This window comes from Lutra lutra, chromosome 5, assembly GCF_902655055.1.
Source record: "Lutra lutra chromosome 5, mLutLut1.2, whole genome shotgun sequence".
Classification (NCBI taxonomy): domain Eukaryota; kingdom Metazoa; phylum Chordata; class Mammalia; order Carnivora; family Mustelidae; genus Lutra; species Lutra lutra.
This window is the reverse complement of record NC_062282.1, coordinates 35,038,433-35,053,954: the sequence shown is the minus strand read 5'-3', so window position 1 is coordinate 35,053,954 and position 15,522 is coordinate 35,038,433. Positions and strand designations below refer to the sequence as shown.

Here is a 15,522-nt window from a genome sequence, read left to right as displayed (position 1 = left end):
CTTGCCTTCTCTTGCTTCCAGAGGCGGCCCCCATTCCTTGACCTGTGAATGCATCCCTCCGACTTCTGCCTCCACTGCCATATCTCTTCTTCTGACTCTCTCTTGTGGCTTCTTCTAGGACTCTCTCTGACTCCTTCCTCTCTGAGAACCCTAGTGATGACATGGTCCTGCCCAAATAATCCAAGATAGTCTCCCACCTCCAAATCCTCCCCTCAAATCTACAAAGCCCCCTTTGCCACATGAACTAACATGTCCACAGGTCTGGGAATTGTAGGTGGACACTTCAAGGCCATTATTCAGCCTACCGCAAACGTCCTTTCCAGTTCTAAAATTCCATGAACTAGGGTTTCTATTTTAGCTGAATAATCCAATATATACTATATAAATTACTTTTGGATAACAATTCTGTATACCTCCTTTATTGCAGTAAGTTTTTCATCTTAATTAATTTGTTTGTTTTGAATACTGTCCTTGCTTATCTTTCAAGTAATCCATCTGGCCATCATCTTTATGCTTAAACTGACATGTCTTGGGCCAAATTAGAAATCAAAGAGCTCTAAATGTATTTGCTGTTATTGTAACATTTGATTAGCTACAGACTGCATAAAGACATTATATCTGTTGAGCTAGTTGTGAAGAGGAAATAATGGCAAAGCTAACCAATATCTTATGCTGAATATCCCAAAGGACAGATCATTTTATATCTGTTGGCATAATAATTTATTATACTAAACCTTAAAACTCTAATGTTGGAGGGAAACACACGCAAGGCTCTTACAAGAAAATGCCAGTGTTTTGAGAGAAATAACAGAACACACTGAATTTGTAGAAATATATATGTGCACACTGATAAGTCAATGTGAGTTAATAACAATTCTGGCCCATGTAACTGGCTTATCTCCAAAGTATGTATTACAGTTAATTATACCAGACATTGGTTTGGCCATGGCCAGTCATTTCCAGGAACTGATGGCCAAAGCTCATCAGTGTTCCATCATTGTATGAAGAATATCCAGAATTTGAAAATGCAAAGCCTACTAGCCTTTTAGTTCTTCCTTTTGAGCCATGAAAATTATCTCTATTGCGCACATACTTAACAAAGCAAAATCAGCTGTCCCTGTCCACAACAAGATTCTGCAGAAGGAAAATAAATACAAAAATGAGATCACAGAAAGATCTTCCAGGTTCCCAGAACTCTCTTAATGTCTCTCCTCCTTAGGTTGCACTGCAACATAGTAACATCATAGTAACATAGTAATATGGCTTACTTATCAGCTCCCACAACACCTGGCATTCCTTCTAGGGACTCAATGGGAAGGAAGGAGAGAAAAGGTTTTAAGTAACACCATGTGCCCAGTAAGGTACATTGACTCATAAATGTTCTACATCTCTTTTTAGAGAAAGAATTTAGGGAAGTAGTAAAGAATTGCAGTGAAGGGGCACCTGGGTGGCTCAGTGGGTTAAAGCCTCTGCCTTCGGCTCGGGTCATGATCCCAGGGTCCTGGGATCGAGCCCCGTATCGGGCTCTCTGCTTGGCGGGGAGCCTGCTTCCTCCTCTCTCTCTCTGCTTGCCTCTCTGCCTACTTGTGATTTCTCTCCGTCAAATAAATAAATTTAAAAAAAATCTTTAAAAAAAAAAAAAAGAATTGCAGTGAAAGTTCTGGAGAACCACTGCCCAGATTCCCAACATTTGGACAGTTCACTTCTGTATGCCTCCCTTTCCTCTGCACCTCTGCACCCAGTGGGATTGAGAACAAACCTCTTCAGAAGACTATTGTGAGATTTAAGTGAGATAGTTCATATAAAGAGGTTTTCATACAAAATACTTTAGACCAATACCAAGCATAATAAGCCTTTAATAAATTAACCTTCAATGATAATATTCTGTTCAAGTACATCTGTGTAATATAAATGCTCATGGTATTTTTCAAATAAATGTACCTTTTAATGAACATTTATAGAAAAATACACATTTTTACATTAAAAAATGTTGGTTTCATGTCAACATTTCTGAGTTGGTTTGCTAATTTTTACCTTAAAATTCCAGTAAATAGCAATAGAGTCCAATAAAAGCATTCTTTGTATTCACAACGACATCAAAAGACTAAAAGAATGATATAGTCAATAAAGACTAAGGCCAGTAACTGTGAATATTGGACTCACTGGGAACGTGTTCATGACTAATATGCAGAGACGCACTTCTTTGATAAAATCAGATTTCAAAAGGCCACATTTAACCGTTCCACAGATACAATTAGGCAAAAGAATACGGTTTCCCCAACTGACAAATACAACAAGTGTCGTCATTAAGTCAGGATAATTGTCTCACTTATCTTGAAGCAAGAAAAATTTCAAGAAAAAAGATGCCATGTAATTCCTTTTTGCTCTTTTCCTCTCTCAAATATGAAAATGATAGTTTTGTGTGAAACATTATATAATAAAATACTATAAAAATGTAATAAAATATAATAAACACTAATGCCTCAGTCCCTAATTAAAAGTTCCCGATAGACCCAGGCACGGCTCAAAAAAGGGGAATAATCTACTCAGATAAAACAACATGATCTTCAGAGCCTTTTAAATTACCCAAGAAAGAGCAACAACAAATAAAAGTGTATACAAGAGTGATTTGAAATTTCGTGTTAACAGGGTAAAACATGGTACAAATGCAAGTGAGAAAACACGTTTTCTAAGCTTCTTGTATAACACATGATTCTATAAACCCCATTTTTATACTTTTTTGCAACTTCCCATTAGACTTCAGACACCACATGTTCTAAAGGGGACACAACGATGTGAATTCCCATGATCGTGAGCCATGGAGACAATATGTCCTGACCAGGGTGTGCTACAGCCGTTATTCTAGGACATGTGGGACTAGTAAAGAGAACATAAAACATTCACCACAAGGATCCTACCACAACTGCTCAAATAAACTACATTTTCCTTCTTGCATTATGGAAATATCCAGATTTAGTTCAGCAATAAAACATGAAGAAGAGCCAAGTGACCCAACTCAACAATAAGACAAAGAAACTACAGAGACAACGGGGCCTCATTCTACAGTATTTAGTGTTTTCTCCATTTTGCTGCCTCCTACTATTATAAATACTGCAAAGGATCTTCAGATAAAGAAAAATCCTTTTATAACCTTCAACTATTTGGTCATATATTTTTGCCAGTCACTGCACAGAATGTGTTTTCATACTCAAGATGTTCAAAGAGTTCGATTCGTTTCTCTTGCTGTGTTTTATATTTTCAAATATACGTTGACAACATTTGGGAATTCTGCTTCCCAGTATTATCATCCCACAATTTTCCTAAATATGTTACTCTAAGCTCCTAGGAAGTTGACAAATTAATGAGGAAAAAGACGTAACAAAGGGAAAACTTTTTGAAGTTTCGCTTGGTGGAAGCCTGTTTATTCTTCCTGCTTTTAACCATAAATATTTATAAACCAATAAAACCTTAAGAGTCAAAACAGGAGGGCTGGGGAGCCGCTAGGCAACTCAGGAACCAGGCCCCAGGGAGCTGCTGCTTCCTCTTGTGATTACAGGCAAGGTGAAGTTATGCTTCCACACTCAGAACAGGTTTTTGGCAGTGTGGAAACATTCCACTTCCACACTCCCAAAAATGAAGTCACTTCGCCATTTCTGTCTTCATTCTCCTACCTCAGGATTCCTCAGATGTTTGTCACTTACTATCCAAAGCTCTCCAGTAAAAGAATGTTTTCACGAGTGCTAATGATGATGTATTTCTCAGGGAGAATGCCATCCAATTCCTCGAACAGGAATGTCTTGGTCTGACTGGGCCGCTATAACAGAATACGGTAAGCTGGGTGACTAAAACAACAAACATGTCCACCTCCCTGGAGGCTGGGAAATACGAGATCAAGTCACTGAGAGACTTCTGCACTGGTCTGGAACTGAACCCAAGCAAGGAAGCCAGAAGGCTGTGGAATAAAATCGGCAAAGACTGGACAGAAAATAACTGTCACCATGGAACTGTAAGGTATATAAAAAGAGACGAAGAAAACTAATCATTAATCACTTACTAAAGAACCTTTAAAAGATAGGTTTCTATGCCATTTGTCTTTCTCTGAGTTATTTTGCTCAGTATGATACCCTCTAGATCCATCCATGTTGTTGTAAATGGCAAGATCTCATTCTTTCTGATGGCTGAGCAATATTCCATTGTGTATATATACCACATTTTCCTTATCCATCCATCAGTCAGTGGACATGTGGGCTCTTCCAAAATTTGGCTGTTGTAGATAATGCCACTATGAACATCTGCATGTATGTATCCCTTTGAATTAGTATTTTTGTGTTCTCTTGGTAACTGCCTAGTGATGCAATTACTGGGTCATAGGGTGGCTCTATTTTTAACTTCTTGAGGAACTTCCATACTGTTTTCCAGAGTGGCTGCACCAGTTTGCATTCCCACCAACAGTGTAAGAGGGTTCCCCTTTCTCCACATTCTCACCAACACCTGTTGTTTCTTGAGTTGTTCATTTTAGCCATTCTGACAGGTGTGAGGTGATCTCTCATTGTAGTTTTGGTTTGTGTTTCCCCGATAATCAGTGATATTGAGCACCCTTCCGTGTGTCTGTTGGCCATCTGTATGCCTTCTTTGAAAAATGTCTATTCATATCTTCTGCCCATTTCTTAACTGGATTATTTGTTTTTTGTGTGTTGAATTTTATGAGTTCTTCATATGTTTTGGATACTAACTGAATCAGACTCTTATCTGTAGAGAACTGGTAATTACCAGAGGGGAGGTGAGTGGGGGGATGGGGGAAACAGGTGATGGGGATGAAGGAGGGCACTTGTGATGAGCACCGGGTCTTGTACGGAAGTGCTGAATCACTAAATTGTATACATGAAACTAATATAACACTGTATGTTAACTGTAATTAAAATAAAAACCTAAAAAATAAAAAAATAAGAGTTAAAATAGACCTTAAAGATTCTCTCATCGACTACTTCCCAAGGCAGGACTCCTTTATTTAGAATAACACCATATATGTGTGCACTGTATTCATCACAGAACAGGTTGGGAGCTCCACTGGAGATGCAAGGAAGAGTCCCTGGTCTGGGCCACACACACCTTAAGGACTCTTGTATTCTGTTTGCACGTGGCAATGCTCCATTCTGAGCAGGGCCCGTGAAGGTAATAAAAAGATCTTGGCACCTGAGTGGCTCAGTTGGTTAAGGATCTGCCTTTGGGTCAGGTCATGATCTCAGGGTCCTGGGATCGAGCCCCTGCATCGGCCTCCCTGCTTAGCTGGGAACCTGCTTCTCCCTCTGCCTCTGCTGCTTCCCCTGCTTGCACTCTCTCTCTCTGCCAAATAAATTTTTTAAAAATCTTAAAAAAAAAATCTGTTACTATATTTAATTATTTTTGTAATCTAATTGTGCATTTCACCTGTGGAAAATATGGTGGGACCTGAAAAGGCAGGTTCTTTTGGTTTGTCACATTCTGATGACAACTTCTGATTGACAGCTACACGTCACTGATTAAAAGCACAAGGAAGTTTTTTTTTTTTTTTTTTTAATAAAGAACTGTAGTAAATGCAGTTTAGAATAAAAACTTGTAAAGCTTGAAGCAGGCCAAATGTTACACAAATCATCCTTACTGGTGAAAAGGCTGGGACCAGCTGGGTAAGGTTAGCTTATTCACCTGAAGAGAAACATTGTGATAAAGTAGGGAAAAACCCTCCTGACAAGGCCGCTGCTGTCTACAAAAACTGGTTAATGAGAAAGGCTGTGGAATCAACTTCCTGGAGAGGCTTCTTAGGTAAAAGGACAGACACCCACCTCTCTAAAATAGTGAAAGACCTTAGAAATAGTGGTTTAGATGAACTCACTTATATGGTTCTGAATGGGAAAAAAAATGTTCATTTAATTTTCTAGAACTTTCCAATAGCCAGAATTAGAAAACATTATGTACCTTTCATTCTTTTTTTGAAGGCAAATCAGGGCTGATCTGAAAACTGATGTTTATCTACAGCCTCCCCTTCTTTAGGAAAAAAAAAAATTATGAATGTTAAGGAGCTTACAAAAATGTCTCAGGGGCACAGTTTTTCTAATACAGAATATAACCTTTTCAATGACTGTGAATGAGAAAGTATTTGCCAAAGAGCTACAGTCCCATTTTCTATTTGTGCATGTGGCCTGGGACACTGAGATCACCGGAAGAATGAGAAGTCATCTAAAGGGGGTCAGGCCAGAAGACAGTGCAAACATCAATGCAGCCCTCTACAGAACCACACCACAACACCACCCGTTCCCCTCCAAGGATGCTTTTACAGACTGTGCCCAAATCTGGCTTTTCCATCTCTGAAACAAATCCAGCAACCAAGCCCAGAACAGAAACTGTATGATGACTGACACGCTTTTTATTTCAAAACAACCAACAAGACTATGAAGAACGATATCACAGGAAAAATTGAAATTCTATTTGTCACTCGTGTTCTAAAATATTATATTCTGGCATAGGGCAGAGACTTGGTAAAAAAAAAAAATTATACATAGGGCGCCTGGGTGGCTCAGTGGGTTAAAGCCTCTGCTTTCAACTCAGGTCATGATCCCAGGGTCCTGGGATCGAGCCCCGCATTAGGCTCTCTGCTCAGTGGGGAGTCTGCTTCCCTCCCTCTCTCTCTGCCTGCCTCTCTGCCTACTTGTGATCTCTGTCTGTCAAATAAATAAATAAAATCTTTTTTAAAAAATTATACATAATGTCATCTTCCTGCCTGAACAACCTTCATGATGCTGTTGGGAAGTAATGGCTGGTGAGCACTGTAAGATGACACTCTCAGCAAAATATCAAAGAAGGGGAACATGAAATGAGAAACGGGCGTTTATTTATTTATTTATTTATACTCCGCCATATTTACCTGAACGTCACTGAAGAACCTCAGCTCAGAGTTTATCATGACTAATACTAGAACAAGAAGCCGAGAAACACCCTGGTGGTCAGAGGCACCAGTTTCATCGGGAGTAAAGTTTCTCCCTCAGAGCACCAGAACTGTGAGAAGACAGACTGAGAAACCTAGAATGAACTGTAAGGCGGAGGCTGTACAAACCATCACAGACTTTCTTTCTGCTACACCAATATACCATATAAACAGAAAGCCAAAGGTAGTCTGGCCAACAGCCAGAATCTGGGAGGGACAGGGTTGCTTTCTAAGAGCACAAGAGACACTCTGAGCGGAGAATTTACTGGCAATTCTATACAATAGGTTGAACACAGATGTGAGTGGATGCACACACTTTCTTCGGTTTTACTCTCTCTGCATATTCACAGATGTATTCTCGGGACCTAGAACAGTGCCTGGCACAAAACACTATGTAATGAGTCGTTCAGTGAATGGTCATTAACATGAGTAGTCACATCTAAAAAGAACGTATTGCAAAGCTATCATAAAAATGCTAAGGGTGCCTGGGTGGCTCAGTCAGTTGGGCCTCTGCCTTCAGCTCAGGTCATGATCCCAGGGTCCTGGGACCGAGTCACGCATCAGGCTCTCCAGGAGCCTGTTTCTCCCTCTGCCTCTGCCTCCCCCCAAACCATGAATAAAGAAAACCTTTTTTTAAAAAATGCTAAATAGGGCACCTGGGTGGCTCAGCTGGTTGAGCAACTGCCTTCAGCTCAGGTCATGATCCTGGAGTCCCCAGATCCAGTCCCACATTAGTCTCCCTGCTCAGCAGGGGGGTCTGCCTCTCCCTCTGACCTTCCCCCTCTCATGCTTTCTCTCACTCTCTTAAATAAATAAATAATCATTTTTAAAAATGCTGAATAATGTCTTATTTCTTTGCTCAAATACAAAATCTTTTATCTGGCCTAATATCTATTCTCTTCAGAAGCATGTGCTTCATCGCTCTACAAATGTGAATGTCCTAGCTCTTCTTGCGCCTCAATAAACAACAAATCCAAGGCGGCTGAACTCTATTTACTTGAATTACATTTAACCTTCGAAAAAAGAAAATCCAGTTAGCTTGACAAAGTATCTCATCCTGAAATATCTTCAAAGAGTGGATTCCTAAGCAAAACTAACCTATATTTAAACCAAAGCCACGTCACACAAGACTATAAAACACCATTAAACCACAAACACCACTGGTGGCTAGATGTGTTTAGACAGAAAAATGAAAAAAATATTAAATGTTTTTAAAAACCTGCACAGAAATTCATGTTACGAGTAGCATAAAAGGTTTAAAACGTCCCCTGGACAAATAACTACTCTCCTTTGCATTCTGACCCTCCTTCTACTCTACTTTTCCTAGCACACTATCACATTAAATGGAATTCATTCACTGAGTCATCTGTTTATAGGTTTGTTTGCTTCATAACCATATACTTTTGAGAGTGGCAACTGGGCTTAGGCACCCTTTTCTCTCAATACCTGATAACAAGAAATTTCTATCAGCAAATTATTAATAGAAAGATACAGTTGAACATTAACAGGAAAGCAATGTCTAACATCAGTTAGCCAATCAAAAAAATTTAAGGGTGGTTTCATAAACTCAAAAGACTTCTGTGATAATCTAAGCAATAATGCTTTCTGAAAAGAAAATCGAACTGTGATTAATTGCAAAAAGAAAAAATACACCTCTTTCTAAGAATTACTCAGTGGGAACACTTTTTCTGCTCTATAGGGAAAAGCCCATCATATCAATCCAAAGATTGGGAAATCAAGAGAAAAAAGGTCTGTACTCTCATAGCATAAGGTTTTTGGAATAAAATGCTTTTAGAGATCAAGCATAAGTTAGGTGAGTTACAGAGGTGTTCTGGGCAACTGGGAAGCAACTGTACACTGGCCACTGAAGAAAGTCTAGGTAGTGAACACTCATGAGCTCCTGTCATGAAATGTCACATGGTTCATTATGTCATCTCAGCTCCCGGTGAGCATGTTATGACTACAGCCAAAGCAAAGGAAAACAGGAGTGTCTCTAAATCAATCATGGGCCATGAAGCCAGACAGACTGTATGACAGAGGCAATTCTTCTTGGCACCACTTGGGCATAACTAATTGATGACAATCGTATGTCCACACTGGCATATTTCCACGGGGGATGTGTGTGAATATGTCGCCACATCTGGATGCTAGGCATGCTGGGTCCTGAGGCACAAAGATCTCCTAAAACCAGAGGCCCAGCAGCTGTGCTCAATGAACACCGTGGGAGCTCCACAGGGTGATGAAAGTACTAAATTATTGCTAACTGTAAATACAGATTTATTTCATTAAAATACGAGGTAACGCTGCAGCCATCTCTTGTGCAAACACACATTTGTCTTCTAAAAAAAAAAAAAAAAAGCTAGCATCTATGGATACACATATTCCTAATTCCATCAAGAAAATCTGCATTTCTCCTAGGAAAAGACGACAACGCACATGAGACAAAAATCAACAATTTCCATGACTCCCTTTAAATTAAAAAAAAAACACAAAACTCTACTCAGAAACTAGAAGGGAAGAATAGGATAATCTACTGTTACTGTGTCAGCAAGAATAGTTCTGGAATGTTCCATTTAATTCAAACATGAAATCTGCATAACTTGCTGCAAAGCCCATATTGAAAATTCAACAGATCACAGTAAAAAAACCTGATATATTAATATTTAATTTCACCTTTATTATGAAATTGATCAATATAAGTGGCTAATTTTTCCTAACTCACAAATAGAGAAATTAGACTGAACTGTTTTACTCTGATCCTACATAATAAATTATTAGTAAGTTTATTATTAAAAAATTATTCGAACAAACTATGACAATTATGTGAAATGACAGGAGCGCTCTCTCACATCAAGTCTGACATCCTGTTCACAAAATTACTTCAATAAAGCACAAATTATAACTGAGATACTTTCCGTATATGTTTAATATCTTCCATATAGCTGAAGTCAAGCAACTATTTTTCCCACTCAGGGTGACAGAAATCATCCTAAAACAGCAATTTATCTTATGTCCTCATGAATCAAAATCAAATTTTAGTCAGGTCAGAAACTGAGATTTCATTTATCTCATCCCTTTTCTTTCCAGAACATTTTCTCCATCCCTCTTATTCCTTTCCCCTCACATCCTGCTTCCGTCAAGTTACCCGACAGTCTTGAGGCCCTCCAATACTGCATCCACCTCACCCCGGACTGATTTTCCAAGATGTCTGGTTAACATGGGCTGGTCGATGGGTAATAAGAGAGGGATGTCCGCTTAATCATTCCCTTCCCAAAGGAGAAATGGCTTTCCTGTCTTAGTTATCCTCTGGGAAGGGAATAATCTAAGACAGGAAAGCCATCTTTCTCTACTTCGTAAGATTGCCACTCATGTCCTAAACATTTGTGGTGATAGAAGGCATCACCAATACATTAGACTTCCTACATGTGGACTGAATAAAGAAAAACAATCACTGTTTAAGAAAATCATAAAAGATTCTTTAACACATTCTTTCCTTATGTAGGTCTGCAAATGCTTTAAGCGGCAAGCTATGATTATAAGGGCAGCCCTGTACAATACCGGATAAGAAAATGGACAATGGTGACCAAAATGAGACTTCATAGGTGAAAATCAAAAAACAAAGTCAGTGGGGCACCTGCCTTCAGCTCAGGTCATGATCTTAGAGTCCTGGGATGGAGCCCCACATCTGGCTTCCTGCTCAGTGGGGAGCTTGCTTCTCCCTCTCTCCCTCCCTGCCCCACTCGAGTTCGCATGCTCTTTCTCATGCACTTGCTCTCTCTTACATAAGTAAATAAAATCTTTTTTTTTTTAAAAAAAAGAGATTTTTCTCATCTATCTTCAATTTTCTAAGATTATACTAAACATGGAAACACTGACATCACAGAAAAGCTAGTCCTACCACAAAAGAGTAGTCTGACTCTCTATATATGAAAACACTAACTATGGATCACAGGAAGGCAGAGTGGGGAGTGAGGGAGGGAAAGAAGGAAGGAAGAGAGCAAATGCAGCTGATACTAAAATGATAGATCCACTTGGGGCGTCTGGGTGGCGCAGTCCGTTAAGTGCCAGACTCTTGGTTTTGCCTCAGGTCGTGATCTCAGGGCCCTGATCTCAGGGTTATGAGATCGAGCCCCTCGTCAGACTCTGCACTCAGCGGGGAATCTGCTTGAGATTCTCTGTCCCTCTCCATCTGTCCCTCCCACTCCTCCTCTAAAATAAATGTGTAAATCTTTAAAGTAAAAAAACAAAATGTCAGATCCACTTATTCCATCATGGAAGTCCTCTTCACCACTATTAACAGCTGGGACATTCAGGATTCTGCACCCAGTCTTGCATAGACGCTCTGACTAGTTCTGGGCACATGGCTGAGCTTATTTTCTTATCATCTGCCTCAGAAAAAGTGTAAGATAGACATCTAAAAGGAATTTTCATTAATAGACATTAACAGTTTTGTCAACATACGTTAACATTCTGGTGAACGAACAAATTTTATTTAATAATAGAGTTAGCTTGTCTCTCTGACTTATGGTACCATGTCAATGAAGCTGCGAGAGAACCAGCTTCTCTAGCAAAGAGGCAGCAGTTATCGACTCCTAGGGACAACTCTAGATGGTCCCTTCACAGACTCCTGACAGCAGAGTTCGAGAACAGGGATCCAAAGGTACACCAGACAGATGTGAAGTATTCCAAGGGTCTGTCCCCCACCGACCCCATCTTTATATCCCTCAAACCCTTTATCCAAAGTCACAGGGAATCATCTGGAAATGAAGCATCCTCCACTTCTCCACTGTGCTCAAGATCCTCCCAAAGGCAGAGTCTAGTGCCCAAATGCCAAGAAGGAGCCACAGCTACTGCCCTCATCCTTATTTCAAAAAGTGTACAGTGTTAGGAAAAGAACATTGCACTGGTCTTGTCCACAGACGAATATGAGAGCGAACCCAGTCAGACATTAACCAGCCTACAGGATCACCACTGGGTCTCACTCACTCTTCATCAGGAACCTCTCATTTGACATACTTTTCATGAGTCAGTGCGAACACTAGGAACCAGAAAGGGTCAACTTGATGTGGTTCTTTGACCTCCTTTATTTGACCTCCTTCCCCAAATCCAACCAGAAACCAGACTTCTGTTTTTCCCCATTAATAAAAATCCTGGAATTCAATATAAAGTTTCTTTTTCTAAAATGAGCCTGTGTTTAGGTTCTGTGGTATGAGAGACAGCGAAACGAGGTACCCAGACTAAGGCAAGCATAGGGTTTTAACAACTGTTTCTTACTCCACTGTAAGAAAGTCATCTAAACACAAGTCATTGCTTTTCCTTTTCTTACACACACACACACACACACACACACACACACACACCCGCAAGCCTCACACTACACCCACTGACCTGACTTTCTTGCCCTGTTCCGAGAGCATCTTCACCAGGTCGGCAATGGGGTACTGTGCTTTGGCTGCACAGAGACCATAGCCTGCAAAGAACATGAAGCACACAGAACAGGGTGATTTTTATTTTGAAATCTTATGAAGAATAATTTCTCCCTTGATCAAAACATATTTTTATGCCAAAAAAAAAAAAAAAGGCAATCCGTTAATAGGATGAGAAATGAAAGCAAACTTCTGGACTTTTTAAAAATATTGGCCTAAATGTCAAATTCAAAATCTAATGGTCCCTCCTCCATGTTCTGCCTTGTCTGATACTGCTGGGCACTCCCTCCCCATACACCACACTGCACACACACTTGTATGCACACACACTCTGGGTGTGTGTGCCTGTGGCTTGTGTAAACAGTCTTAAACTGATTTCAGACTTGGTTTTGAGAACACTGCAGTTCCCTGGTTCCTCTCCTCACTTCGTTACTATTCTCTGACATCCTTCACTAAATCTCCTTCAGTTCCCCTTAAACAATGAAACTCCCGAGGGCCTTGGCTTTACCCCTCACACTCTCCTTGGAAAGTCTCAACCCATCCCATGGCTTCAACAACCATCTGAGGACCCCCAACCTGTGCCCAGGCTCAGCCTGTCCTTTGAGCTCCAGGATGGCACGTCCATTGTCCTACCTCCACCTCAAACTTAATGTCTCCTAAGAAGAACAGAAAAATGTCCTCTTCTGCCAAAAAAAAACCCAAAAGTGCTCCCTATTTCTGATGTTATTATAGGTATGACCACAAACTGCAGTCCTCTTCCTTCTCCATTAACCCTTACACTCTGTCCACTCCCCCCATACAATCAATCACACCTATCCTCACTTTTCTACCCCAGTTTTCCAAATATCAAGTCTCTGCTCAGTCTGTTCCCTCTGCCTTCCCCCATTCTGAACACGGTGCATCCTCAAGGCCCCAAAAAACCCCTCACTTCCTGACAATCCTTCTTAATGCTCATCATGATTAACAAGAAAGGGTGTCTACACAGTCCAATCTAGCCCTTACCGTAACCCCCATACGTTATTTATTGATCTGACTTCTTCCCTAGATAGAAAATGTCTAAAGGGAGAAGAGTTTGTCCTTTACATCTTTCTACCTCTATACTCCAGGTGTTTTTCACCAGATAACACTAATGCCACTGTGGGTGGGACAATTCACAATGCAGGAATGTCCCGGGCAATACAACATATTTAGTGTGTCTGCTCCCACACACTAGGACAGTAGCAGCCCCATCTGCGAGACAAAAACCCAAATCTGCATATTTCAAATGCCTCTAGAAAATGATACTGCCTCAATTGAGAAGGCTTGCAGCTGAACATTCAATTCTGCTAGTGTTTGTTATTTACATCTTAGCATATAACCAAGCAGCAAACCACCCACATGTCAAACCAATAGATTTTCTTTATAGAAAACTCTTACGATGGCATGATAGAGTTAAAATCTTAATCTGAACCCAATGTATTAGCTGTAATACCACAGCAATCTGCAGTCCAATGAAAGAAAAATGGAGCTAACCCTCAAAACATTAGGGAATTGAGGCTGGGAGATTAAATGACATGGTCAATGTCACGTCAATTGTTAGAAGCAAAATTAAGAACAGAAGTGAGGTGTTGTCACTCCCAGACCAAGTTCTTTCTATTAGGTCATGTTACTTCATCTTATTGGAAACCATATGATTCTCAATGGTTTTTTTAAATATTTACTTTTGAAAAGAAAGAGATTAACATTTACTAGCCTTCACTGAGTGAGTCTAAATACTTTCATGTACTACATCTAATTTAATATTGACAATAATTCCAAAAACTATCTATGAGGAATACATAACCAAAATTCAAAGATGACTAAAATGTGTGAACAGAATTGCAGAAAGACATGGCTAGAACTACCACATCGATCTGCGAAATCTCTGTGATCCCTGAAATATTAACTGAAGCCAAGGATTCTCAACACAGTTGAGAGTTTTTAGTTGATAATCATAGTGTTGCTTCTATGTTTCCATTAAATTTTCAAAAATGAATAAGTTCCAATTCAATTTTTCTATTATAAGAAACTGCACGAACATAATTCCCATAGCTATTATAGATTGTTTGCTTTTTTTTTCTTTTTTTCTTTTTTTTACCTGGAGTAATAATAATGCTATTAGCTTCTCGGATCATGTCAATTGCATTGTCAAGGTTGATTTCTGTATGTGTGCCAGAAATTTCCATGGGTTTTCCACCAGCTGTTGAAGTGGTACCATAGCCTCCGAGAATCACATTAGCCAAGGAGCGATTCATTGCCTGGAGAGCAAAATTATTAGCTGTGAGAGTTTAATCCACGTAACTTTTTGAAAGTGGTATGAATCCTACATATATGATATTCGTAATCATTTTAAGAGATTTGATCTTCCAAAAAAAATCACATAGATCACATCTATAAAAGATGTATTTTCAGTAAAAGTTAATTTTAAAAAGGAATTTAATGGAAAATTACCAATAACATTAAGAAATCAATGAAAAATTCAGACCCAGTTATTACTGTCCGTGTACTGATTAAGGAAGTTCTATCTCCATATTCACATATATTTCACCAGTGTAAAAGAGAATGGTCTCTATGAGAAATTTTACAAGGTGACTACAGATGTCTTAGGTGAATCCTGCTACCAGCTGCAAGCTGTCAAGAGGCACAACAAGGAGTTGTTAAAGGACAGCGAGCCACAGCATTTAGAAATCTGCTGCCCTCTGTCGTCAAGAAAAAAAGAAATGCGGGAGCTGACAGGGTCTTACTTTCCAGATCAGCTACATGGAAGCTGTAGCAGAAGTGACCGGATTCATCATTAGGCTCCTAAAATATTGACTTCCAGAAAGGCAGATGAGTAAGTTCGTACCCTGTTCCACTGAAATTTATGCCTGCTGTTTTAACCGGAAAAATAAGCTAAAAAACAATCAGAGGAAGGCGTGCTCATTTACAATTATCCAACGATGTGCCACACAAACACAACAACTAAAACATGACAATGGCAGGGGTGGTTTCTGAAACAGTTCTTCTGCAGACCTCTGGAGTTGGGGTGTAAAAGACAAGACAAGAAGCTAGATAGTCTGGGTAACCAAATGCCTTTTAAGAATTCAAATCAGTACAGGAAGAAAGCAGTCATTTTACATG

At 39.7% G+C, this 15,522-nt stretch overlaps 1 protein-coding gene across 7 annotated transcripts in view; it reads right to left on the bottom strand.

Annotated features, from left to right (window-relative positions):
• NNT (nicotinamide nucleotide transhydrogenase) overlaps positions 1-15,522 on the bottom strand; it is a 99,527-nt gene that overhangs the window by 9,954 nt on the left and 74,051 nt on the right. For all 7 annotated transcript variants that reach the window (XM_047729626.1, XM_047729623.1, XM_047729621.1 and 4 more), the window contains exons 18-19: positions 14,501-14,660; positions 12,347-12,428 (exon numbers count right to left, since the gene is read on the bottom strand). In XM_047729626.1, the coding sequence (XP_047585582.1) occupies positions 12,347-12,428; positions 14,501-14,660 (242 nt within the window). The remainder of the gene's footprint in view (positions 1-12,346; positions 12,429-14,500; positions 14,661-15,522) is intronic.